The sequence below is a fragment of the Scardinius erythrophthalmus genome (genome assembly GCF_964197995.2).
Source record: "Scardinius erythrophthalmus genome assembly, chromosome: 18".
Taxonomy (NCBI): domain Eukaryota; kingdom Metazoa; phylum Chordata; class Actinopteri; order Cypriniformes; family Leuciscidae; genus Scardinius; species Scardinius erythrophthalmus.
Window position 1 is genome coordinate 39089851 of NC_138238.1, and position 26607 is coordinate 39116457.

Consider the following 26607-nt stretch of genomic DNA (forward strand, 5'->3'; position numbering starts at 1 on the left):
TTACAGCCTGGTGCAAAAAGTGGTTTTGGTCTATATAGCTAATGTTGCCCTTCATGACGACTGTGAGGGGGGTGAATTTTTTTAAAACTCATCCGTTTAAATTATATTAAGCCTTAAAGTTCTGCATAATTAAGGGCATGGCCACTTGAGTGACAGGTGGATTCCTGCTGATGTCACTACTAGCCGTTTGTCTGCTGTCTGTTAGCGTCACGTCACCTCAGCTATTCCGCCTCTCTGCACATTGTCGTTTATACGGGAGTGACGCTACCAAGATGGCGACGGCCGGCTCCGCCCACTTTGAGTTCAGAAACTCTACGGGTGACGTCACACACACTACATACATTGTTTTTTTTACAGTCTGTGGTCCTGACATGAGAAATCAAATTTGCCTTGATCTTTTGACATATACAAGTTTTAATAGCTTACAATAACATCCTCATTATAAACAAAGCATTTATTTAATCAAGCTTCAAAAACAGCTGGTTTTGATATTTGGTGATCTGTGATGTCACACGGGCAAATTAATTTGCATATGCCCGCCTCTAGAGCAAGACATTGACCAATAGAGGCTATGCATTGACGTCACTTTCCCGCGGGAACACACTCCCTCAGCCGCACTGAGTGGCAGAAGAGCTGCGGAGTGACTGGATTTAACAGGGGAAACTGGGAAAACACCAGTAAAACAAGTGAGTATCAGTTTAATCTAAAGTTTGGACTCGATATAGTGTTTCTTACAACTTACCAACGATCCAGTGATCGTGGATATTGACATGCAGCGGGAATCGTGTTTCCTGACATTTATATGAGCCTGATTTCCACGCCGGGGAAAAACATAAAGCACATTTGCCTGTGAACGCTTTATATAAACACAATATAGGTCTAAATCTGGGTGATCACTCATATCAGTGTTATACAGTGCTATGCATAAGTTTAGACACCCATGCTAAAGTTGACTAAAAAGAGGAAAATAAAAAATCATCTTTTGGAAATTGAACTTAATGCCTTAATTAAAAAAATTAGGAAAAATCCAACCTTTAAGGACACCAATTTTCTTTGTGAATGAATAATGTATGGTAAATAAATAAATGTTCTTCCTTAAAATACAGGGTGCATAAGTCTGGACACCCCTATGTTAAATTCCCATAGAGGCAGGCAGATTTTTATTTTTAAAGGCCAGTTACTTCATGGATCCAGGATACTATGCATCCTGATAAAGTTCCCTTGGCCTCTGGAATTAAAATAGCCGCACATCATCACATAGCCTTCACCATACCTAGAGATTGGCATGGGGTACTTTCCATAAGATTGGCATGGGGTACTTTCCATAAGATCATCTCTCAATGCAAATCAAACCAGCTATTAGGCTAACTGAAATAAAACCATGATAATGTTTTAAAAACACTTACTAGTGTGCAATAGCGAGTGGCAACTGAAACTGTTTCCCATGCGATGACGTCTGCAGGGTTCAGTCAAAGTGCTTAAAGTACATGAATTTGACTGTTTGAATGTAAGTCCTGGAAAACCCTTGAAAACAGAGATATTTACAATGAGGAACTTGAAAAATGCTTGACTTATTTAAATACAATGTATGAAATTAAATTTTTTCATCAAAAAAAGAAAAGAAAACACAAATACAATCTTTTCACGCAAAATGAACACTGCAGCCCGTCTGTTAAACCCCCATCAGACCTTTTCTCAATACGAAATACGCCGACATTATAATATAAAATATTATTTATTGAACTATAATAGCCATTATAAACTTTGTATTAAATATTTTATTAAATACGTTGTAAGTTGTATTTTTGATACCTTATATCTGTAATTTGAGTTTAAAAAATCCTTAAATCCTAAAGATTTTGTTTGATAATTGCAATGTCTGATTGTAATCCTTGAAAACCAAAAAAGTAATGCCTGAAAAGTCCTTGAAAGTCCTGGAATTTCTTTTTACAGAATCTGTACTAACGCTCAGTTTAGCCCATCATAACAGTGGCCGTTCACTGACGCGCCGCGCAAATGGATCATTTCAGACAGAGGCTCAGATTGCAGGTTAAAAAAAGTGTTTCCATACACACACACACACACACACACACACACACACACACACACACACACACACACACACACACACACACACACACACACACACACATATCTATATATATATACAGTACTGTGCAAAAGTCTTAGGCATGTTAATACCCCAAGTATCTCTTCAAGCGTCTCGGAGACGTTCCCGCAGTTCTTCTGGGTTTAGTCTGTCTCAGTTTCTTCTGTTTCTTCATGTAATCACAGACGGACTCGATGATGGCGAGATCAGATCAGACCGGCTGTTGTCAGACACAAATCTCACTGGATTATTACAATTAATGGCAAAAAGAATGTTTGGAAATGTAAACTGATGTTTCCTACTGACACACTACAGCAAAAGATAGAAATAACTGACTTAAAACCATTTTTTTGGGTTTTATTTTATTTTATTTTCCGTTTTTTAACATTTGAGTCAACCTCAAGGAACATATAAAAATGTCATGGCCCCTTTTAATTGAATATCTAATTCTAGTATTGTCTAATTTTCTATCACTAAATATGTATTTATATAATAAATCTCAATGTATTCATCAGCTTGACGTCATAAACACCAGCGATTTCAAAGCGTGTTTTTGAGACTGTCTTTGGTTCACTGCAGTTTTAAGGAGGAAATACTCAGCAATGCTGTCGACTTATGAACTTACACATGGTGTGTCTTAAAGTCCACATGAAATCAAAATTGACCCTATTTACTTTGTTTGCCTAAATTGATCGTTTTGTGGTGAACAATTCATCCATGCAAGTCAATCATTTTGACATTTTTTGGCTTCGTAATCTTTAATCAAAATCTGAAAATGCCCCTCCCCTCTGCATTGGAGGACCTTCCCTGATGATGTAGGTTTGACGGCTTGGGTTGGGAAACGCTTAACCATTCCCCTCAACCCGTTAGTCTTTAGTCTGTAATGAGCAGAGATGGAGAGGAGGAGCGCTGGAGTAAAACCCTGCCCTCTGTTCAATATTCCCTTTCACTGGGAAATACGTCACAACACTGGAGAAAAGTCGTTTGCAACTTCGGGTTCACGCGGACTTTAAAGCACATTAAAAACACCACATAGACACATAAACAACATTAAAAGCTGGATTTTCGCCACAGGGGAACTTTAACTAGTGTTGCCAACTTTCAGAAATGGAAATAAGGAACGGGGGGGGGGGGGGGGGGGATACATTTAGTAAGGGATAATCCACGGCTAGCCATGCATTAAAGGATTTTAATGCACGACGTAGAGGCGAAGAACGAAGTGCATGCCTCTACGAAGTGCATTAAAATTCTTTAATGCATGGCTAGCCGTGGATTATCCCGCTTATACCTTGGTTATTTGCCAAGTTAAAAGTAAGTTAAAGCTGTAACTGATGTTTACAGTGTATATTTTGTGTAAAAATGACGGTTATTTCTTAAGTTAAGGCTCGTCAGTTCTTGCACTCCGTCCGCTTTAAATAAAGTAGAGCCATCAGATTGCTTTTATTTGAATGAATTCACATTTATTTAAATTCATTAAAAGAGAGAGACAGAGAACTGAAGGAGAAGGAACAGAGAGAGAGAGAGATGCGTGCGCGAGTTACCTGTGTGCGTCGATCTCTTCTTTAAAGTCTAGCAGCTACAGTCCCCTCGTTGCTTAAGCATATAGCTAACTTAATGATTCTTTAATGGATTTATTACAATTATTTATGAATGACAGGCAACACTGATACAAATTAAACGATATTCAAAAATCATCCATTTAGCCTACCTAAACGTTTCCATATGCGTCTCTCACTCTACTTGCAAGTGTATCTGTGTTACTATGGTTACCAATGTAGCGGATTAATTTCGAACTGTAATCAAACTGACTGGAACTACCTGTGCATTAAACGGTTTTACTGCACACCTTCCAGCCAATCAGAATCGAGTATTTAAACAGCCCATGGTATAAGATAAATATATTTCATACATTATAGCATTATAATAAAACTTATTAGGCCTATATATTTATAGAATAGCAAAGTAGGCCTAATCAATATAACGCACATAGATGTGAAATATAAAGGCTATCATGATCATTTTGCCAACAATGAACCATGGATTTGTTTAGTTTATAATACGTTTTATTTTTAACTTAAACAAATACAACATATAACATTCAAAACTCATCGGCTTAGACTGCATTTGAAGAAAAACAAACACAGCAGTTTTCTGTAGCCTTGTGCGAACTTATGCAATAGAATTAGACTTCTAGAATGTTCTTTTCAGTGCAAAAAATATTATTTTTCATTTAATTAGACAACATTTTAAGGAAGTGTAGTGCATATCTTTATGTAATTATACTTCCATTATAGTTAACTTTCTTTCCAGTGCAAAACAATAATACATAATAAAACAGCTAATAAAGAAAATATAAAATATTTCACTCAAATACTTAATTCAAGCAATACAACACCGTATGTATATTTTTGTGCTCTTTTCTTTTTCGCCGGCTGCTCGGAGGTTGTCATTTTTACATTTCCCGCTGTTGTCACTTGTCGACATCGTTGCTACGATACGTGACTCTCAGTGACTGAAACGACCAATTAAAAGGGCATTCTCTGATGATGTTCCAAGATGTTAAAAACGCTACGCTGATCATAGACAAACAGGTACCGCACCATCGTTTTTTTTTTCTTATCATAGCCTACAAATGTCTTCGTTCATAGTCTGATGTGTCTGTCATGGATTTGCACTGAATTGATTCTCAAAAATACGGAACAAAGTGCGTTCCGTATCAGTTCAATACGGAACAAGACTTTTATGTGTCAAATACGGGACGATTCCGTATTATACGGAACGGTTGGCAACCCTAACTTTAACATTATGAGTGAACCTCAAGGAACATATCAAAATAATGTCATTTCTGGTATTGCATAATTTCCTATCACTAAATATGTATTTATATAATCATATATCTCAATGTAGTATATCAGTTTTTGTTATTGGTCATCCAAATATAGCTGTGAATTAATACATCTCCTAAATGACAAATAAATCATTATAAAACAATCTATAAAATCTACTGCCATGTATTTTGTATTTCCTGCATGCTGAACAAACGAGGGTTTATAAACAGGTCATCAGTAGTCTTTTGAAATGCTTTTTTTTTTCTCACTTCCCCTTTAATTGGCAAGCCAGTTCAGTATCGTGTTTCAGGAAATGCAATAGCGTATGTTATCACAGCTCCAGCTGGAAGAGTCACATGACTTCCCTCATAACAGAGAGCATTAGATCAGCTGAGAACGAGAGCAGGAAAACGAAACCTAAGGGTGAAGCTCATGTCGTCATTAATCATTCCTCACAAGATCATTACTTGCTCACACTGTGTTGTTATGGGTTCAGTCAGGTCGTTTAAAGCGTTTCTCAAGCGAGTTCAAACAGTCAGGTAGGATCTTTAACCAGATAGTTGCCTTGTTTTCAGGAAATGAGAACATGACTCGAGCATTTTGTTTCAGTTTTGTTTCTCATGATGCACTGCATATTTATGATGGGAGAGTCTAGTATAAAGGAGAACACAGTGCTTTAGTCATTCAGTTGTTCGGACAGAGCAGCACATTCACTGGGTAAGACCTATGCTATTTATTAATCATGCTAACACATGCGAATAAGACCTTATTGTAAAGTATCACCAGGTTTATTTGATCTCACTTTAGAATAAATAGGGTTAGATGGTGTTAGAATGAATATGTAATTATTTTTTGAAATGGCCATTGTTATTGTGGATTAATTTGATATATGTAACTGACTCTAATATACAATATTATATACAGCATTAATTATCATGTGCTTTGTGTATTAAAGTCCCCCTGTAGTCAATAATTATATCCCTTAAAGGCACACTATGTAAGATTTTTGGATCAAAATATTCAAAAACCACTAGAACAATGTTATATATTTTGTTAATGTGTGTACTTATGCACAGATGTGTGTGTTACTGAGCGTGACGGTGAAGATGGACAGATTAAACTATAATTGATAGCTGTCAAATTATATTAGTGTTTCCCATACATTGGTTCACAATATCAACACAAACAGATTTTCCAGAAGGCTTTGACATTGCTAAATAAACATGAGCACTTCATGTTTCACAGTCAAAACGCGGCACGGGTGTTTATATATGAATGTATTTGAAGGGAACTGACTGTCTTTAGAAAAGTTTCAATGTTATTTTCATTTAATCTTTCTTTATCTTTCCTGATAAAGCAGCGTTTATGAGCGCCTCCTGCTGGACCTCTTTGTAAACAGCATCATTTTATGGGGTCTTGCAATCCTGTATTAACACTAGTGTGGGATTATTTTACAATATTCACTCATGACAGTAAAATAGGGCATTCTAAGTCAATCCACTGCAGTGTTTCCTCTCTCAATCAGTAGAAAATGTGGTTAAACCCAGTCATGCTTTCAAAAAAATAAAAAACACCGTCATGTGCCGTGAAACTGGTATATTTTTGAAAATACAGCCGCCAAGCGAACGCACAGAGTAGCATTATAACAACTTTCAACACACTCAAATGTATCTAATATGATAAAACAGCACATAAAAAAAGCATAATAAAAGCTCCACTGCTCTCGGGCTGTGTGTCACGCTCGTCTCTCATTAGCAATCGCTCCAGCAGCTCGTTCCGCTCCAATGGCTTTTGTAATGGTAATAAATATTGAATACATTACCAGTCATTCATGAACATGATTTCTGCCCGAGTCCCGTGGGATTCTCCACCGGCTGTAGAGGTGAAGACAACAACTACCATGATTCCGCGAAATCAAGGCTTCATCAAACTACGCCTTTGTTTTGAATAATCGACGTCTAGTGGCGAAAAATTATATAATGGGCGTTTAAAACTCACCTTTGATCAGCAAATTGACATATTTAAACTTTTTTCCTTGAAAAAAAAAAAAAAGAAAAAAAAAGAATGGCAGACATTTAGGCCAAAGTGGCGAAGATAAAAAATGTTGTCATTATTTTCTTTGTTATTAAAAATGAACAAAGATACACATTACACATACACAACTTAATATACAAATGAAATAAACAGTGCTTTATTTTTTCAGCCGTAGGTGTTTTTAACAGTAGCATTGAAAAAAATAATTCAATGAACAAATATGAAAATAAAACAACATAGACTTCACTGTATAAATTATACATTGATTCTTATTAAAGCTACTAATTTAAAGTTAGGCTATATATTTTTTCTACTATGGAAGTCAATGGGGACCAGCAACTGTTTGGTTACCCACATTCTTCAAAATATCTTCTTTTGTGTTCAGCACAAGAAAGAAATGAATGCAGGTTTGGAACAACATTAGAGTGAGTAAATAATGACAGAATAATTCATTTTTATTTTTGGGTGAACTATCTCTTTAAGGACAAGTGGCAGCGCGTTTACTATTAGGCTACTGTCGCTTTAAGACCTGCATGCAACACATCTAATATACACGCATTTGACAAGCAGATTTTCTCTCAACTTTCTCTGTTTGCTTTCACTTTAGACATAACCAACTTTATGTAAACCTACTGTGTGTATTTGACAGTATTAGTGCAATAAGATGCGAAAGATAACTTAGTCCGGTAACCAGGCGCTGTTAGACAGGCTTTTAGTGCATGTGTGCTTCGGGTGTATGCGCTCAGAAAAGCGCACGTTAGAACAGCGCATCAGCACGTGAATGTTTAACAAGCAAGGCTTTAAATCACATGCAAATAATGAACTTTTGTCAACTGCAGTGTCCCATTCCTCTGCATTAACATTTGATGTGAATGTACGTCGCGTTGTACAGTGTGTTGAGACGGTGGCGCCAGAACTGCAACTGATAGAATGCACGATACGATATTTCTTCAAAAGCAGATCGTGGAGACATTTTAATCGTCCACAATCAAAAACCGTGATATCGCACACCCCTAAATCAGGTAAAAATATGGGAGGGCCCAGACAATTGACAAGAGATCACCTGGCACAAGGAATACAAGACAAGCCATGTGCTCACAACAAACCAGACTAAACACAAACACATGACAAACCGGGAATGTCAGAGCTCTGTCACCAAACCAGATACAAACCAAACAGAGGTGACAGAACCCTGACAAAAATATCTTGAATGTAACTCGACACCCTTGCCTCATTTAGTATACGCGGGGTTCTATGAATATGCAAATGAGCCCCGTCTCCACTCCCTCACTCAGCTCAGAGATCCACTGGTTGACGATCACACGTTGATCTGATTGGTTACAAGGTAGTTTGTGACGTCAGAAACACCAGCGATTTCAAAGCGTGTTTTTGAGACTGTCTTTGGTTCACTGCAGTTTTAAGGAGGAAATACTCAGCAATGCTGTCGACTTATGAATTTACACATGGCTTGTCTTAAAGCAGATTAAAAACACCACATAGACACATAAACAACATTAAAAGCTGGATTTTCACCACAGGGGGACTTTAAGAATTGATTTTTATCACCTAAGGAAAAGTTTGCTGTCAATGATTATTTACCTTTTGAGGCAAAAAAAAAAAAAAAAAACTTTTACTCTTGATAATGTTTGTACTTGTTTTGTTACAGATACAAATATGGACGATGGTCCTAAGAAAGAAATTTTTGCGAAAGTCTTTCACAAGAATAACAAAGTTCTTACAGGTACTGATTTCACATTATATGCAACTTCTAGATCCATTAATTCCATTTTGTAGCTGTTTTGTAAAGGATAATTCCTCAAGCACAGATTAAACCTATAAAAAAAAATAAAGTAGTGGATTTTTCCTGTATAGCGAAATGGATGGATGTTGATTCTTGTTTTCGTTACACAGGGAAACATCAACACTATTTTTAATATGTTGTTACCCTTTCCGGAGCCCTTTTCCGGTATTTACTACCAGATTAACCCTCTGGGGTCTGAGGTGTTTTCTGGCCCTGGAGGTGTTCTGACATGCTCTGACATTTGTGCTTATTTCTGTTACTTTTGACATTTTCATGTCTAAAGTCTGATTACACTATATTCAGCACAAACTCTGCTAAAATAATATAGCAGCATGTGTGTAAAAGTTTGTAGTTTTGAGATAATGATGTTTTTGCGTGGTTTTTGAAAAAAAAAAAACTAAAAATATTGTTACTGAAATAAGGTCATGAAACCCATACTGATTATTTCTTCATAAGACTTTTGAAAATTGTATCACATAGCCTATAATATTTGCTTCAAAACTATGTGAAAATCATCCTGCATACTCATTCAGATAAAACAATATAGGCTATTGATTTAAAATTTGTTAGACATGTTTTGTGTTAGAAAGCTTTATGCAAGGAGGTGTGAACACATCATGAATATTGACAGAGAATGTCTAATATGGCGAGAAGTTTCACTCTCAGTACACTTCCGGCTTCTGAACTGGTTGCAGTTCCTCTCTGATTCCATATGAGGGCGCTCACAGGACGAGTGCAGAATGAATGGAGGTCTATGGCGCTATACCAATAAAAATCCACTTTTCTCAGGATATAATTTTTTGTCTAGTAATTTGAATGTTGTATTCAAAAGGAGATGCAAATAAATTACACATTGCTGGGTGTTAGATTTTTTTGAGTCACTTATTTGCTTTAAAAAGTCTTTTAAAGTGTCAATGACGTCATATACATGTACGACCCGAGATACTGCTTCACGGCAGTCCTTCAGTCACTCTGGTGCGTTCGCGCTCTGCACTTTCTTTTCACTCGAGGCATCGACAACACAGCTGACACAGGTAAACACACTTGCTAGAAGAGTTTTTGTTTTGTTTGTTTCTGGTCCCGCTGCGGATGACACGATGCCATCAAGCGGTATCTCTGGTCGTAATCAGTCCTTCACTGACCAATCAGCGTTCATTAGCAGAATGCTAGCGTGTTATGGGCAACAACAACTCAACCTGTAAGATATCAAAAGGACATAAGTACTCGTTCATTCAACTTTCGACCTAAAACCCATGTTGAACTTGCAAAATCTACAATCAGATTTGAGATTTATCAATGGCAATCGGGTGAAAGAGACACATTTAGCCGTCTATCCCCATAGACTCCCATTCATTTTGCACTCATGGCGATCGCCCCCCAGTGGAACTCTGGTGGTACTACAACCAAAATTCGGTACAACAGGGCTTAATAGGGAGTGGGCAGGCTCTCCGTAGACGGGCTCTGATATTGATGTGTTTCAAACCTGAGAAAGACAAAGACCCTCCCATAATGGCCCTATCAGGTGTATCAGGCCCTATCATTATGAGGAACCTTGCACAACGAATGAGGAGAGACACACCATAATCCAAAGATACACAACAACGGACAAAAAAGCACATCATTGAACACACTGATCTAAAGAAAGAGACTTAACCAGTCACACACCTTTGTGCCATTCCTGAAACATAGTACATACCTGTCATTTCCATGGTGTTTGATTTTTCATTTTACCATGTTCATGTATAGAGACTCATGTGAATGTTGAAGTCAGCAGGACTCATCAGTGGGGCATCTGGTCCCTGTAAAAACAACAACAAACAACTGTGAACATGCTGATATCAAGAGAAACTATAGGGCTGCACGACTTTGGGAATACATTTTAGATTTTTCTGGTTAAAATTGCAATTTAAAATTTACTATATATATATATAAACACCAGGTTTGTTGTGTCTTGTAGGCATATACGTGTAGGGCTGCATAAAATAATAATAACAATAGCCTATAGCAGGCAGCCTATAAATCGTTAAAAAGGAACACTTCAGTTACACTACGCTAGAGAAAAATATATGGATTATATGGATCATATGTTACTTCAAATGTTTCCATTCGTTATGTCGTTATGAAATGAGATTGAAGTAAAAACATGAAGCCTAATGTTTGGCGCGTTTTGCTTTTCAAACGCACAGCGCGAGTGACTCAAACTCACAGCGCGTGCAGAGAACATTTACTGAATCGATCGAGCTGCTAAAACTAGGAAACATTATTGTTACCACATTATACATATCTACGTTTGAGCAGATATCCACAAACACAGTATTGAACAGTAAAAACTGGTCTAAACATTATAATAATCACCATATTAGAGTAAACACTCATACTAGCCTACTTTTATCATGCTGTGTTTTATTATCGAACATAAAAACATCCTTTTGTTGTACATGTATATCAATTTAGCATTGAAAGGTTGCCTACCAGTCTATAGTTCACATTTCAACATGTTTCTGTCTATATATAGATACATTTATACATGTACAACATTGAGCTTCATGTTTTTACTCCAATCTCATTTCATAACGTACATTTTAGTCTGGCACCAGTTTAACTAGTTGCTACAATGTTAAGTTTATACAACAATAACATGCTTACTATTATGGGTGGAAATGTCTTACCTTAAAAATCTTTCTCATCTTCAAATCGCGTTCTTCTAATTCTTCTGAGGTAAATCCAAGGTAAACAGCACAGCACAGCACAACACACAGTCTTCCAAACTCGATGAAAAGCAGAGGAGTACGTTACTGAAGTCTCTGATTTTTCTTCTTTTTTTTGAGGTAATGAAAGCGTTTATTGGTCTGCGTTCCTTCACGTGGACTATTTGCATGTCAATCGCTTGTGCGTGCGTGGGTGTGGTCACATTAGAGCTAATGAGCACGGGCTGGAGAAACTGTACATGTCATTGCTTTCATACGGATTACTTAAACAGAGAATATTTGTTTTTGATATAATTTACATAATTTAAAAATAGACACTTCAAGCTTTGTAAAGACTTATGTCTCATGCCAGTGTGAAAAGCATTCGCTGAGTTACAGATCATTTTCTGTCGCGTTTCAGAATTAACTTCACATTGAGAGTGACGGCAGAACACGCATCATGTTTATTTTCTTTATTTTATGAAAAACACAAGATTTTGTTTTTAATTATGAGTGTACACAAATAAAATAAGACATTTAACAGTTTTGAATAATGTATAACACTTATATGTACGATCAAAATCAACAGAGTATTTTGAGTCTCTTTCGCACTGATAAGAAAAAAAGCGAGCTGGTCACGCCGGAGCGACCGCCGACCCCAGGGGGTTAAACCAGAGTAGGATTTTCAGTGGCCAAATAGGGTATATGTCGAACGCCGCATTACGAAACCGGAAAACAGAACGCATCGCTTCCGGTTCAGGTCTTTTGTATGTGCTTCATGCATTTTTTTACTGTTTTACTCCAGATAACTTAAAAGGAGCGAGCAAAGATGATCATAACCAATGTCCCTCGCATGTGAAGATCGATATTTAAAAGTAAAAAAAAAAAAAAATCTTCACACTAACGTTTAGATATTTAAATAGAATAAAAAGCTAATAACAAAGTGAGATAGGTAGGTTAGCTGATTACCTTAAAATTCCATAGATATCGGCATCAGTTCATACGGCTGTTAACACTTTCTATGACAAGCGGATGCGATGAGACCAGGTTTCCGGTTTCGTCATGCGACGTTCGACATATACCCTATTGCCTGTTATAATGTAAAGTACTGTCAGGGAAGCCATCTTCAAATATCTTACATTATCCTGAAAGTTCTGTCATATATTTTACAGGTGAAGACTTTGAAAAGAGATGCAAAGAGGTCGTGGAGTTGGTAAAAAGCTACCAGGAAGGCATTCCTCTTTCAAAAATAACAGAGTTTTATACTAGGGCGTATGGGAGAGCTATGAGAAAGAAAGAATTGGGGTTCTCCTCAATTCCAGCTTTCATTGACTCTCTAAGCCAAGAGCTGTACGTGGAAAATGGGCAAATCTTCTACAGGCGTGCCATGGCTGAAGCTTCAACACCTACAGGTAATTTGTCAACTTGTATTGCTCAAATAAATGCAATAAAATTAAGGGTTATGTCATTTACTCTCATGTGGTTCTCATATATGTTTTGTATGCTTTTTCTCTTTTTTTATATTGATGGTATTTCTAAAGACGTTGTGGAGCTGGATAAGGAACCCCCAAAAGGCGTTCCTAAGAAGAACAATTTTAGGAAAATAATCACGATAGTGAAAAAACACCCTCAAGGAATCTCTCTTGATGAATTAGCAGAGATCTTTGCTCATAAGTATAAACAAGTCATTTTGCCTGCTGAACTTGGTTTCCCGTCGATGGAAATGTTTCTGGCCTCTCTTAGCACGGATCTTATACTGGAAGATGGTGTGATCTTTGACAAGAAAAACATATTGCTTACAGGTACTGATTTCACATTATATGAAACTTCTAGATCTATTAATTCCATTTTTGTTGCTGTTTTGTAAAGGATAATTTCTCAAGCACAGATTAAACCTATAAAAAACTGAAGTAGTGGACTTTTCCTATATAGCGAAAACATGAATACAAATCATCCAGGCGCTTAAATGGATGTTGAATCTTGTTTTTGTTACACAGGGAAACATCAACACTATTGTTAATATGTTTGTACCCTTTCTGGAGCTGTGTGTATTTACTATCAGATTAAACTGAGTAGGATTTTCAGTGGCTGAATCGCCTGTTATAATGTAAAGTACTGCCAGGGAAGCCATCTTCATATATCTTACATTATCCTGAAAGTGCTGTCATATTTTACAGGTGAAGACTTTGAAAAGACATGCAAAAATGTCGTGGAGTTGGTAAAAAGCAACCAGGAAGGCATTCCTCTTTCAAAAATAACAGTGTTTTATAAAAGGGCATATGGGAGATTTATAAGAAAGACACAACTAGGGTTCTCCTCAATTGCAGCTTTCATTGACTCTCTAAGCCAAGAGCTGTACGTGGAAAATGGGCAAATCTTCTACAGGCGTGCCATGGCTGAAGCTTCAACACCTACAGGTAATTTGTTAACTTGTATTGCTCAAATAAATGCAATAAAATTAAGGGTTATATATCATTCACTCTCATGTGGTTCTCATTTTTATATTGATGGAATTTATAAAGACGTTGTGGAGCTGGATAAGGAACCCCCAAAAGGCGTTCCTAAGAAGGACATTTGTAAGAAAGTCATCAAGACAGTGAAAAAACACCCTCAAGGAATTCCTCTTGATGAATTAGCAGAGATCTTTGCTCATAAGTATAAACAAGTCCTTTTGCCTGCTGAACTTGGTTTCCCGTCGATGGAAACGTTTGTGGCCTCTCTTAGCAAGGATCTTACGGTAGAAGATGGTGTGATCATTCACAGGAAAAACATAGTTCTTACAGGTACTGATTTCACATTTTATGAAACTTCTAGATCTATTACTTCTATTTTTGTAAAGGATAATAAGTACTGTCAGGGAAGCCATCTTATTATCCTGAAAGTGCTGTCATATATTTTACAGGTGAAGACTTTAAAAAGACATGCAAAGATGTCGTGCAGTTGGTAAAAAGCTACCAGGGACGCATTCCTCTTTCAAATCTAATAAAGTTTTATAAAAGGGTGTATGGGAGACCCTTGAGCATGAAACAACTGGGGTTCTCCTCAACTGCAGCTTTCATTGACTCTCTAAGCCAAGAGCTGTACGTGGAAAATGGGCAAATCTTCTACAGGAGTGCCATGGCTGAAGCTTCAACACCAACAGGTAATTTGTCACCTTTTATGGCTCAAATAAATACAATAAAATGAAGGTTATGTCATTTACCCTCATGTGGTTCTCATATGTGTTTTTTTAATAGTTTTCTCAGCACCCGTGCGCTTTGGGGTTTATAAAGACGTTGTGGAGCTGGTTAAGGGAAATCCTAAAGGCATTCCTCTTAGGTTGTTGTCTATATTCTACAGTCAGGAGTATCAGCGTAACCTCAAAGTGTCAGACCTTGGTTTTAGCTCAATTGCCTCCTTCATTGATTCTCTGAGCGATGAGCTTTTGGTGGAGAACGAGAGAATCTTCCATAAGAATCACAGAAAAGTCCCAACACCTGCAATCCCGCCAACAGTGAACAATGACCCAACACCTGCGAATCCATCCCCGAAAGCAAGTTATTTGGGAGCTGACTTTGCTCAAAGAGGTAGTGAAATGAAGCAAGAGGATCTGATAAATAGAGTTAAAGAGGTTATAAGAAAGTATCCAGCTGCAAGCAACTCCATTAGTGAACTGGAGAATGGCTACTCCCTCTTATTTGGGTCTGCACTGCCGTTAAAAACCTACTCCGTTTGTCCAGTTGTAGATAATAAACAAGCAGGAGCAAAGTTCCTTGACAGTAAGAGTATATACAGTTATATAGACAAGTACATAAACAGTTCCTTGTTCTTAAAGAGATAATTCACCCTAAAATGAAAATTAGCCCATGATTTACTCACCCTGAAGCCATCCTCGGTGTATATGACATTCTTCATTCAGACGAATACAATCAGAGTTATATTCACAAATGTCCTGGCTCTTCCAAGCTTTATAATGGCAGTGAATGGGCACCATTTTTTTGAAGTCCATTCAAGTAATGCACAGATTCATGTCCATTATGATGGACAGATGCACTTTAATGATGGACAGCTGCACTTTAATGATGGACAGCTGCACTTTAATGATGGACAGATGCACTTTTATGATGGATAGATGCACTTTAATGATGGACAGATGCACTTTAATGATGGACAGATGCACTTTAATGATGGACAGATGCACTTTTATCATGGATAGATGCACTTTAATGATGGACAGATGCACTTTAATGATGGATAGATGCACTTTAATGATGGACAGATGCACTTTAATGATGGACAGATGCACTTTTATGATGGATAGATGCACTTTAATGATGGACAGATGCACTTTAATCATGGACAGATGCACTTTAATGATGGATAGATGCACTTTAATGATGGACAGATGCACTTTAATGATGGACAGATGCACTTTTATGATGGACAGATGCACTTTAATGATGGACAGATGCACTTTTATCATGGATAGATGCACTTTAATGATGGACAGATGCACTTTAATGATGGACAGATGCACTTTAATGATGGATAGATGCACTTGAATGGACTTAAAAAAAATGGTGCCCATTCACTCCTATTGTAAAGCTTAGAAGAGCCAGGAATTTTTTTTAATACAACTTCGATTGTATTCGTCTGAAAGAAGATTGCCATATATACCTAGGATGAGTAAACCATGGGGTCATTTTCATTTTTGGGTGAACTATACCTTTAAGTCTTTAAAAACACATTGTTGGCTTTATTCTTGTAGGACCTCAACAGAAGATTGATGAGGAACCAAAGAAGGTTCAGTCCAGACCTGTGGAGGATGAACAAGTGGTCCGGCCCAAGGCAAGTTTAACCGCCTCTGGTAATCTGTCCACTAGTGACTTCCCAGTTCTTGGTTCCAAGATGCCCAATGCTGAGGAGAAGAAACCGAAGGAGGGAAGGGGGCTTGTCTTCTATGAGTCCTTCTACAGCCAGATGAGGGAGGTTCATGGTGCAAACATGAGGGCAGCAGAAGCCTTGCTGGAAGATGAAAACAGTGTTAGGAGACGGAGAAAGGCCATGAGCTCAAGCGAAGTGAACAGTTTGGCGGAGGACGTCATGAGAGCCCTTGCAGCCGAAGGAGAGCATGTGACCATCGAGAGGGTTTGTGTCTTGGGAAATTATCCAGACCTTAGTGCTGGGCGGTATGACCAAAGATTTATATCACGGTATTTTTAAAAATTATACCAGTTTCACGGCACATGACGGTGTATTTATGAGTGAATATTGTAGAAAAATCCCACACTAGTATTAATACAGGATTGTAAGGCCCCATAAAATGATGCGGTTTACAAAGAGGTCCAGCAGGAGGCGCTCATAAACACTGCTTTATCAGGAAAGATAAAGAAAGATTAAATGAAAATAACATCGAAACTTTTATAAAAACACCCGCGCCGCTTTTGACTTTGAAACATGCAGTGCTCATGTTTATTCAACCATGTCAAAGCCTTTTGGAAAATGTATTTGTGCTGGGCAGTGTTGATATTGTGAACCAATGTATGGGAAACACTGTCATATAATTTGACAGGTATTAATTATAGTTTAACCTGTCCATCTTCATACATCTGTGCATCACCACTCGAGTCTCAAAACAGTGTCGCGCCACATTCCCAACGTTGTTAAAGTGACATACACAAAAAATCATATCATAACAAAAATAAACACCGGTATCCGGTATGAACCGGTATGCCGACCAGCACTATCCAGACCTATTTGTGCTCATCCCAATGTCAATACCATGACTAAATGTATTTATTTTTCTATTGTCAAAGGTAATAAGCAGAGTTTGCTCACTTCTACAAGTGTCTACTTTGAAAGATTTGAATGTGGACGCTCGTCGGCATCTTCCTGCAGTGCAGGACCTTCAGCGCACCATCAAGGAGATCAATCTGTACATTGAGGTATGAGGTCTACACAAAAGTCCCAGTGTAGGTTTGTGATGAGACTTGTCTCGGGTGGCCTCATTTATTACTGTTGGGTCGCACAAAACAGGCCCTGAAAGAGTGTACGCATAAGTTCACATAAGTTCACATAAGTTCACACTTCACACACATGAGTTGTGATTTATAAACACACACTTGATGGGAGAGTGTGTAAGTACATCTGTGAGTAACTCTGATCATGCGTGTGAATATTCTGGAGACACCGATGTTGATCTGAGGGACTGACGGCTGATGAAGGAAAACCACTTTAATATTCATTATGAGTCCTAATCATAAATACAGTGCATGTTCACAATAACAGTTTAAATACATACAAGAATGATTTAAACTCTGTTTTACATCTGAGATACACATTTAGATTAAATATGCCATTCTCATTAATGGAGTTAAGATTATATTCTATATATATTCTAATAAATAGAAATTTTAGTAGTGGATGCGCTGCGTTCGAACACTTTTCCTGAGGCACAATCTGTTTCCATTAAAAGTATAAAGCATATATTAAAAATACTATTTGTCCAGTGGAAAAGATTGAGAAAAACTTTCTCTGAAATGTATTTTATACTATTTTGATTTATTTATTTGAAAACAAGGCGAGGATCGGCTACTAAATGATTTTTTTGCGATGTAATGTGACGCACATCCGCATCTCATATTTTCATTATGTCTTGTACCGTTAAACATGGAATCACGTGCATGAATATGAATATGCAAATGATATGTAGATGAGGATATGCACAGTAAACGAGGCGTTGTAAGCTCATATATGGTTATTTCGGGGAGGAGACGCATGTTCACAATCTTCCTCTGACTGGGTTTATAAAGGGGATTTTGCGCAGGTTCTGGCGTACGCTCGCTTTTATACGTCTGACATGGACGCATGTACACTTTTAGCGAGGGTTATAAATGAGACCCCTTGAGTTTACGTGATGTGTTTCTTTCCCCGTCAGTCAGTGGAGGCGGTGTCTTGCGTGTGCACACTTTACGAACTGGGACAGGGTCTGGCCAACCTGAAGAACAAGAAACACTTTGAAGAACTCCATCTGGGCCCTCTCTGCAAGATCCCTCTCATCCACCGAATGTTCAAAATAGATGCAAATACTAAAGATGATGACGTGCATCAGATTACAACTGTGGACATTCTTAAGGTGAGTCAGCTTGGCATTGGCTGTGTTCTTGACCAGTATTCAACAACATACTCTTTGATTGAATAGCTTTATTTATAACAGCACTGCACTTGTTTAACACACACAACAGAACCAATATAATAGGGAAGACACAATACAGAGAAAAATAAACTATTCATATACATCTGCATTGACGTAACGCTATGGTTTTCTGCTTGCTTTAGAGTCTCAGAATATTCCGGAGAAGAAGCACGACACCTAGAATTGACCTTGCTGATTTCCTGAAGCACCTTGCAGACCATTATAGCTGCGAGTCGCCTTACGAACTCGGCATCAGAATCCAGAGTCTTGGGTTGCCCATTTCGGTAAGATTCCCTGTTGTTGTTGCCATATTTTTTGAGTCTGTCCACCCCTCTCTCGGAAATGTCTGATTCGGTGGTGAGGGTTCAGTCTACAAATAGGGATGCACGATATATCGGCCACCATGACGGTGTCGGCCGATATATGTTCGTTTTTAATTTTATCGTAATCGTCCCATTTAGAAAATGTGGCTGATATATTAAAGCCAATAAATAATGTATTATCTCCTTCAGCTGAGACACTTCAGATGCCACTGTTCAACATGATGGGTTTGAATTGCTTGAAATATGATTGAATCACTTCAGAAATGAAAATAAAGTTCAGTGCAACATGTGCAGCGCAAGTCTGTCATATCGGCTACTTAACATTATAATGAAAACATCATAATAATTGTGTGATTGGGACATGATGAGACTTTTGTTTTTGTAATCAGGCTCTCAAAAATTATATAAATATTTGGATTTAGATTTATCGGCCAATATATCGGTTATCGGCTTTCAAATATAATTAATTATCGGTTATCGGGATCGGCCAAAATGTTCATATCGGTGCATCCCTAAGTGTAATGAATGACTTTTCTGGTGCTTTTTCTTTCTTTATGTAACATAAAGGCTCATTGTAACTGCATGGAAAAATCTTCAAATTTTCTCCTTTTGTGTATTGTGAAAAACAGAAAGTAAAATGGATTATAATTATGTGTTTTGGACATGGGTTTTAATGGTGAGACTTTTTTGTAATCAGTTTCTCAAAAATTATATACATTTTTTTTATTTAGATTTATCGGCCAATATATCGGTTATCGGCTTTCAAATATAAAGAATTATCGGTTATCGGGATCGGCCAAAATGTTCATATCGGTGCATCCCTATCTCCAAAGCATTGAAAATAAATCCTTCAAGAATTTCCCAAACTCTGGAACTGTGAAACTGTTGCGCTCTAAAATTCCCATCATTCTTAATCCAATAGTTGCATTTGTTGGGTCAGTACGCAATATTGACTATAAGACTTTATTTGCTGATGCTGTGTTCTTAGACGTTGAACAAGGCATCGGCTGCTGATTATTGCCACATGGAAACGGCCAAAGAAACCATTCAGAGGGAGATTCAGGAGGAGGTGGATGCCAAAATGTTTAAGATCAAGAAGAGCCTGCTGGATCCCACCCAAGGACCTGTGAACTACTCCCAGATGGGAAACTCCGAGCTTAGGAAAAAATATGCAAATATGACCGCCACCGATGCAGTCCTGGAAGTCTTCACCAACTCTGAAGGCATCTTCAGTAAAACTATGACGAAGGTGAGCAACTTAAGGGCGAGTATTCGTTTGCAAGCTGGTTTTTCTTGTGGTTTGGATGTTTGATGTCTGCTAACCGCACTGGAAACGCCCAAGTTGCTGTTCTTCATGGGTGGCATCTTGCTAAGTTAAAGCAGTGCTTGCTTTGGCTCTCACCTCTATTACTTTTGTGCATATTTACTAAAGGTTTTTTCCAACACTCCTAACAGTGTTGTAGTGCTTCAGACCAAATTCGAGGTAAAGGAGTAGTTCACTTCAGAATAAAAATTGACTGATAGTTTACTCTCCCCTACGTCCCTCATGCAGTTCAAATCTTTCTTTCTTTAGTCAAAAAAAATGAAGGTTTTTGAGGAAAACACTCCAGGATGTTTCTCCATATAGTGTCTTCAATGGGGTCCAACGGGTCGAAGGTCCGGATGTGAGTTTCAGTGCAGCTTCAAAGTCTCGACACGATCCCAACGAGTCTTATCTAGACAAACCAGTGGACATTTTCTAAACAAAATAAACAAATTTATACTTTTTAACCACAAATTCTCATCTTGCACTGGCTCTGTGATGCGCGCAGATCGAGTCTGGCCTCGAGTACTAAAACAATAGCCTGAGTATTAAACTTGCAGGTTATCTCACAATTCAGATTTATTTCTAACAATTGTGAGTTTACATCTTTATTAGGAATTTCAAAATAAGCTTCGATAAGATTTGCATATGGGCGAACACAATATAGCAGTGTAGTTTTGCTGCCTTTTGTTTTGAGCAGCCTTTACGTAAAAGTGTTTGTCTTTCTTAAACAAGGTTTGGTGGTTGAGTTCCCACTTGTGATTATTATTCCTAATGAGATACGAGGGATAGTTCACCCCAAACCAGAATCACGTACTTTCTACTTCGAAACCCAAAAGGAGATGTTATTGCTTGGTCTTTGCAATGGGTGAACTATTCTTTTCTTGGTAATTGCAGTGGTAATTCCTTTCAGCTGTTTAAGGATGTAAATGGGTTTAAAGATGAGAGTCGGAGAGGGATCGGTTGCTTTCCTCATTAATGTGATGTCACGCTCATCATCTGCTAATCCCACATAGAAATGTTTCTCCAACGACTTGCATCATAACCATTGAGTCTTTATGGTCCTCATGCAGTTGCTCTTTTGATTGACCTTTCCCTCTTCATTCACTTTAAGCCATTATGAGGTCTTTGTACACATCCATGAACTTATTCATGCCATTTCTGCTCTGGTTTGAGTAATTGCAGGGTTCCCACGGGTCCTTGAAATCCTAGAAAGTTTGTGAATATGAAAAAATAATAATAATCAAGTCCCTGGAAGGTTTTTGAGAGTAAACACACACAGATACAGGCCCTTGAAAGTGCTTGAATTTATTTTGTGCAAGAAGTTTTCTGGATAAAATTCCATATTATTCTCTCCGATCCGCTAATGTGTTATCCCGCCAACACTTCGTGGCCTATGCGCACTAGCTTGCTTGATTTACGTTAGTTACGCGCGTTTACATGTTATGTTAAGTGTTTGCCACGTGAGGAACTTTGTGTTGTACGTTGCCATGACGTTCACGCGTGCAAAACTGCAACAATGTATCTTACAAGGTAACACAATGTAACCTTGCTCTGACTTGATATGTGTCCCACATTAAGTGCTTGAGTTTGAGGGTATTGGACCTGGAAAGTCCTTGAATCTGAAGTTAACCGAGGAGTGGGAACCCTGTGATTGAATCCGACTAAGAACATGAATGTTTCTACTTTATAACGTGTTATGGAAACGATTGATTGTGCTTGTGTTTTTGTGTGTCCTCAGAATATTCAGGCATTCCTGACATGTGTCATGAGAGACAGGCTAGCTAGAGCCCTGTTCCAGCTTGCTATATGCTGTGGCTCCTTGGACGCGCCTCAGGATCTGGTGGCTAAAGAGAAACCTCAGAAAAAAGCAGAGGCAAAGAAAGCTACAGAAGAGAGAGCAGCGGTGATGCTCCCCACTGAAGGTGTCCTCTTTATCACCTCATTAGTCATCTTATTTTGCTTTTCAGTTTTCCTTCACACAAACCTTATACATCTAAGCCACACCCACCTATTACATCATCATCACACCGGCCAATAGAGACAGAGTGCATTCAGGCCACGCCCACACCAGGGGGGAAAACAATCCAACCGTCTCCATTGACTTTGCATTGTAGAAGCTACCTCGTCATTTCTGACTTATAACTTATAAAAGCTGCTATGATAAGGTGTACAGCAAACAAGCTAAAAACCCAGAAATAAGTGTTTATAAGCTGTCGACCCCAAAAAACAAGCATTTAAGGACACAAAAGTGGATACAGGCGATTGAGACAGAGCGCAACGTGTCATATTACTCTGAGAACTAACTCACGCCCGCTGGAGCGACAGGATAGCTTATCTTACAGAAATATAATATATAAAACTGACATTTGGATATTTGACTTGCCAGAGACAAAATGTTTTCTGCACACACATAATGTATGGATTACAGTGTCAGGATTACTGATTTGTTTCAGCCTGTATCCACTTTTGTGTCCTTAAACGCTTGTTTTTTGGGCTTGACAGATTATAAAAACTTAATTCTGGGTTTTTTAGCTTGTTTGCTGTACACCTTGTCACATAGCAGCTTTTAGACATTGTTTTGTTTTTTATTACAAGTCAGAAATGACAAGGAGGCAGCTTCACACAATACAAATTCAATGGGGACAGTTGGATTGACGCGTATCGCTCTGTTTCAATGCCTGTATCCACTTTTGTCTCCTTTAACGCTCGTTTTTTGGAAATCAAAAAATAAATTCAAAAATTGTTTATTGAAATCCATTAATGACCTTCATTTTGGCATGATTTTGTTCGAAAAGACATCACACTAGTTCATTCGCTGATTTCACTTGAAGTATATCGGGGCCTTAAAAGGGAAACATGACAATGAATAGTATTTCATATTTCATTTATTTATCTATATTTGTTGGGGTTTTCTTAGCAGTTATTGAGGTTTTTGATTTAATTGCAGTTAATAAAATTAATTATATTATTAATTAATATAAAAATGAATTGGTAGCACTTTACAGAAAGGTCCTATTTGATGAGCATTGGTTAATGCATTAACTAATGATGTGCAATACGTCTGTTAAAGTGTTGATGATTAATCTTAGTTATTGATAAAAATAACAACTGCTCATTGTTATGTAAGCTCAGGTTCAATAAATAATTAACAGATGCAACTTTTGTTTTTTAATTATTGAAAAACTAAACAGTGGATCTCTGAGCTGAGTGAGTGAGTGAGTGGAGGCGGGGCTCATTTGCATATTCGTAGAACCGTGAATACTAAATGAAGCAAGGGTGTCGAGTTACATTCAAGATATTTTAAGGCATATGTCAGTTTGGTGATCAAAGATGAGTTTTAAGAGATATAATTATTGACTACCGGAGGACTAGTATTTTTTTTTTTTTATTGTTAGTTTTGTTTAAAATAAAAGGACCTTTATTGTGAATTGTTACCTATTAATTCACTATCATTTTAGTCAGCTGACAGTCTAACATCTGAATAACTTTTGCTCAGGTGCTTGAATTATGTTAAGAAAGATTGCATTGATTTGTTGCATCATTCTGAGGCAAACCTATAGATTCCCTTATTATTACGGTTCTCCTTTTCCTAGGATGACGATGACTATGAGGAGTGTGTATAATCAGTATCAATGTTTGTTGCATCAAATGTTCATACTTGATTTATATACTTTCCTGCCTAACGATGTGGTCCTGTTTTGCATAGCCGACGTGAAGAGCTACTTCCAGGAGCGTGTGGCCAGCTTCACTAGCACACCTAGCCTAGCTCAGCTGCGCACGCTGGAGAAGAAGATCGCAGAGCACTTCAGATTCACAGACTTCAGTCAGCTGCAGCAGGGCACTTACCTGGACTTCATTATCAAAAACAAAAAGGTGTGTGATTCTGCTTCACCTCCAAGTCAGGTCTCGTACATGTTATGGGTCAAAATTAGCGATTTTTCTTTTATGCCAAAAATCAGTAGGATATTAAGTAAAGATCATGTTCCATGAAGATATTTTGTAAGTGTTCTTACGGCCTGTGTGTGTTGCTGTTCCCGCAGATCCTCCAGGAGGCAGCAGGGGGCGCCGTCGCCATCGACAGCCAGGATCCCGGAGCCAACGGATTCAGACCTTGCAGACAAGACGTGTTCGAGTTCATCAAGCAGTGCGGGGAGGGAGACGCCAGCCGAGTGAGTTCTGTCGCCGGCTCGTCTGTGCATGTTACGTGTCAGAAGAGCTTTTGCACAGTGTGACAGATCACAGCTCTGAGTAATATTCGCCGTGACAGATAAAAGACAGCCTCCTACTTGTAGAATCAGATGAACAAACAAGTGTGGTTGTAGTTCATGAGTGCTTTGGGTTACAGATCTAAGGTTGGATTCCTTTAAAGAAGAAACAATATATAGAAGTTTCATGTTAAAACAACATTTATTTTATACATAATATATATTTTACATAGGGATGCTTGAAAATTTGTCCGTAACACCAAGTTTTTAACATTTGTTTGTTGTGTGTTCCCGGATCAGCTGCCGTTCATCGAGGCGGCCCTGAGGAGCCACTACGGGATCAGGGACAGCCGGGAGCTGGGTCACGGGCCCCTGGGTTGTCTGGTGAACTACACGCAGCGGCAGAAAGATCTGAGCGGGGACGCCGCCGCCAGTGTCGTGCGCTACGAGTGTCCGCTGATGCCCGACGGGTCCGGGTGAGCCTCACACACACACACACACACACACACACACACACACACACACACACACACACACTCACACACTCACACACACACACACACACACACACACACACACACACACACACACACACACACACACACACACACACACACACACACACACTCACACATATATCCATCTGAACACCAGAGGGCGTCTCACACACACACACGCACACACACACATACATCATCTCACAGAAGAGCTCAGCTGTCCTCACACACACACACACACACACACACACACACACACACACATACTTCATCTCACAGAAGAGCTCAGCTGTCCTCATGAAGTGAGTTTGGAGTAAAAGTGTGTTATTCAATCCCTCCAGGATTTCACGATTTTTTTGTGTGATTTTTGCGATCAAAATGACTGATTTTGTGGCGGTAATGTCCAGAAATTTGTGAAAAAATTTGCGATTTTTATATTTTATAATTAGGACATCACATTTACCATAATAGTATTATGTCAAATGCACAATAGTCATACATGACACAAATCACAAACAAAATGCATAAAGCTTGTTTATTTTGGTCTCATCAAATTAACTTTTAAAACAACCTATGGGTAATTTTTCTACCTGACCTATGTAAATATTAACAGCAGGTGTAGTAATTTATACTGTAGAGCTGTGTGTAAATCCTGAGTTGAGGGGTCCTGAGCTGCAGAAGGCAACCAGTTACTTACAGTGCGGCGTTTTGCATGGCGTCCCCACTGTATAGCTACGCAATACGAAGTGACCGTTCGAAAGGAAACTACTCGGTTACTATCGTAACCTCAGTTCCCTGAGAGTAGGGAACGAGTATTGCGTAGCCGCCCGCACTATAGTATTTTTTCAGTTTGACTGGCTCCTAGCCAGTGCACAAAGGAACAAAAAAAGCACAAAGGAACAAAAAAAGCACAAAGGAACAATTTATATGTATATATATATATATATATATATATATATATATATATATATAAAAGAGCTCATGCTCACCAAAGCTGAATTTGTTTGGTCAAAAATACAGTAAAACTTGTAATATTGTGAAATAGTATTACAATTTAAAATCTTCTTTGAATATATTTCAAAATCATTGCTTCAGTGTCACATGATCCTTCAGAAATATGAAAACAGTTTGCTGCTTAACATTTTGGAATTTTTTTCATGATTCTTTGATGTATAACATTTTCAAAAGAACAGCATTTACTTAAAAAATGAAATATTTTGTAACATTACACGTGACATGTTTTAAGGTCACTTTTGATCACTTTAATGCATCCTTACTGACTAACCAACAGATTTTTGAACAGTGTACATTCAGTAGGTCATTATTGCAATATAAACACTGTCAGAGTGATCAACAAGGTATATCTTCATTAACCATTCGAAGACGGAACAACTTTCTGCTATTATGTTTACTCCGTGCACTGTCAAGGGCTTCATCATATTTGTCGCGGTAGCAGCATTTATTTTACCGCATATACTGCATCGCGCGCTGTTGGCATCGAGCCTGGAGAAATGAAGCCACACTTTTGATCGACTTTTCCACATCTTTATGGTATTGTGTGTGCTCGCGTCTCATATGAGTATGTGCCCGGAGAGTTTGTGTGTGTGTGTGCTCGGGTCACATTGAGTATGTGTATGTGCGC

The 26607-nt window shown here is 38.2% G+C and overlaps 2 protein-coding genes across 10 annotated transcripts in view; both read left to right on the forward strand.

The window, feature by feature from the left end:
• Window positions 1-686, forward strand: part of LOC308706476 (uncharacterized protein) — a 3860-nt gene extending 3174 nt beyond the window's left edge. Inside the window, exon 3 of the mRNA XM_081392151.1 lies at window positions 1-686. This exon is cut by the window's left edge and continues 506 nt beyond it. The gene's annotated coding sequence lies outside the window, so the exon portion shown is untranslated.
• Window positions 569-26607, forward strand: part of LOC308706474 (uncharacterized protein) — a 101665-nt gene continuing 75626 nt past the window's right edge. For 2 of the 9 annotated variants that reach the window (XM_081392142.1, XM_081392143.1), the window contains exons 1-17: window positions 5293-5655; window positions 8639-8713; window positions 12633-12872; window positions 13002-13262; window positions 13638-13877; window positions 13983-14243; window positions 14363-14602; window positions 14697-15218; window positions 16208-16587; window positions 17256-17384; window positions 18377-18574; window positions 18778-18918; window positions 19946-20206; window positions 22002-22185; window positions 23970-24136; window positions 24304-24432; window positions 24769-24944. In XM_081392142.1, the coding sequence (XP_081248268.1) occupies window positions 8647-8713; window positions 12633-12872; window positions 13002-13262; window positions 13638-13877; window positions 13983-14243; window positions 14363-14602; window positions 14697-15218; window positions 16208-16587; window positions 17256-17384; window positions 18377-18574; window positions 18778-18918; window positions 19946-20206; window positions 22002-22185; window positions 23970-24136; window positions 24304-24432; window positions 24769-24944 (3596 nt within the window). In that variant the 5' untranslated portion in view covers window positions 5293-5655; window positions 8639-8646. Of the gene's footprint in view, window positions 687-5292; window positions 5656-8638; window positions 8714-12632; window positions 12873-13001; window positions 13263-13637; window positions 13878-13982; window positions 14244-14362; window positions 14603-14696; window positions 15219-16207; window positions 16588-17255; window positions 17385-18376; window positions 18575-18777; window positions 18919-19945; window positions 20207-22001; window positions 22186-23969; window positions 24137-24303; window positions 24433-24768; window positions 24945-26607 lie in introns of those variants that run through there. The other 7 variants (XM_081392141.1, XM_081392146.1, XM_081392147.1 and 4 more) reach the window with 7 other exon arrangements.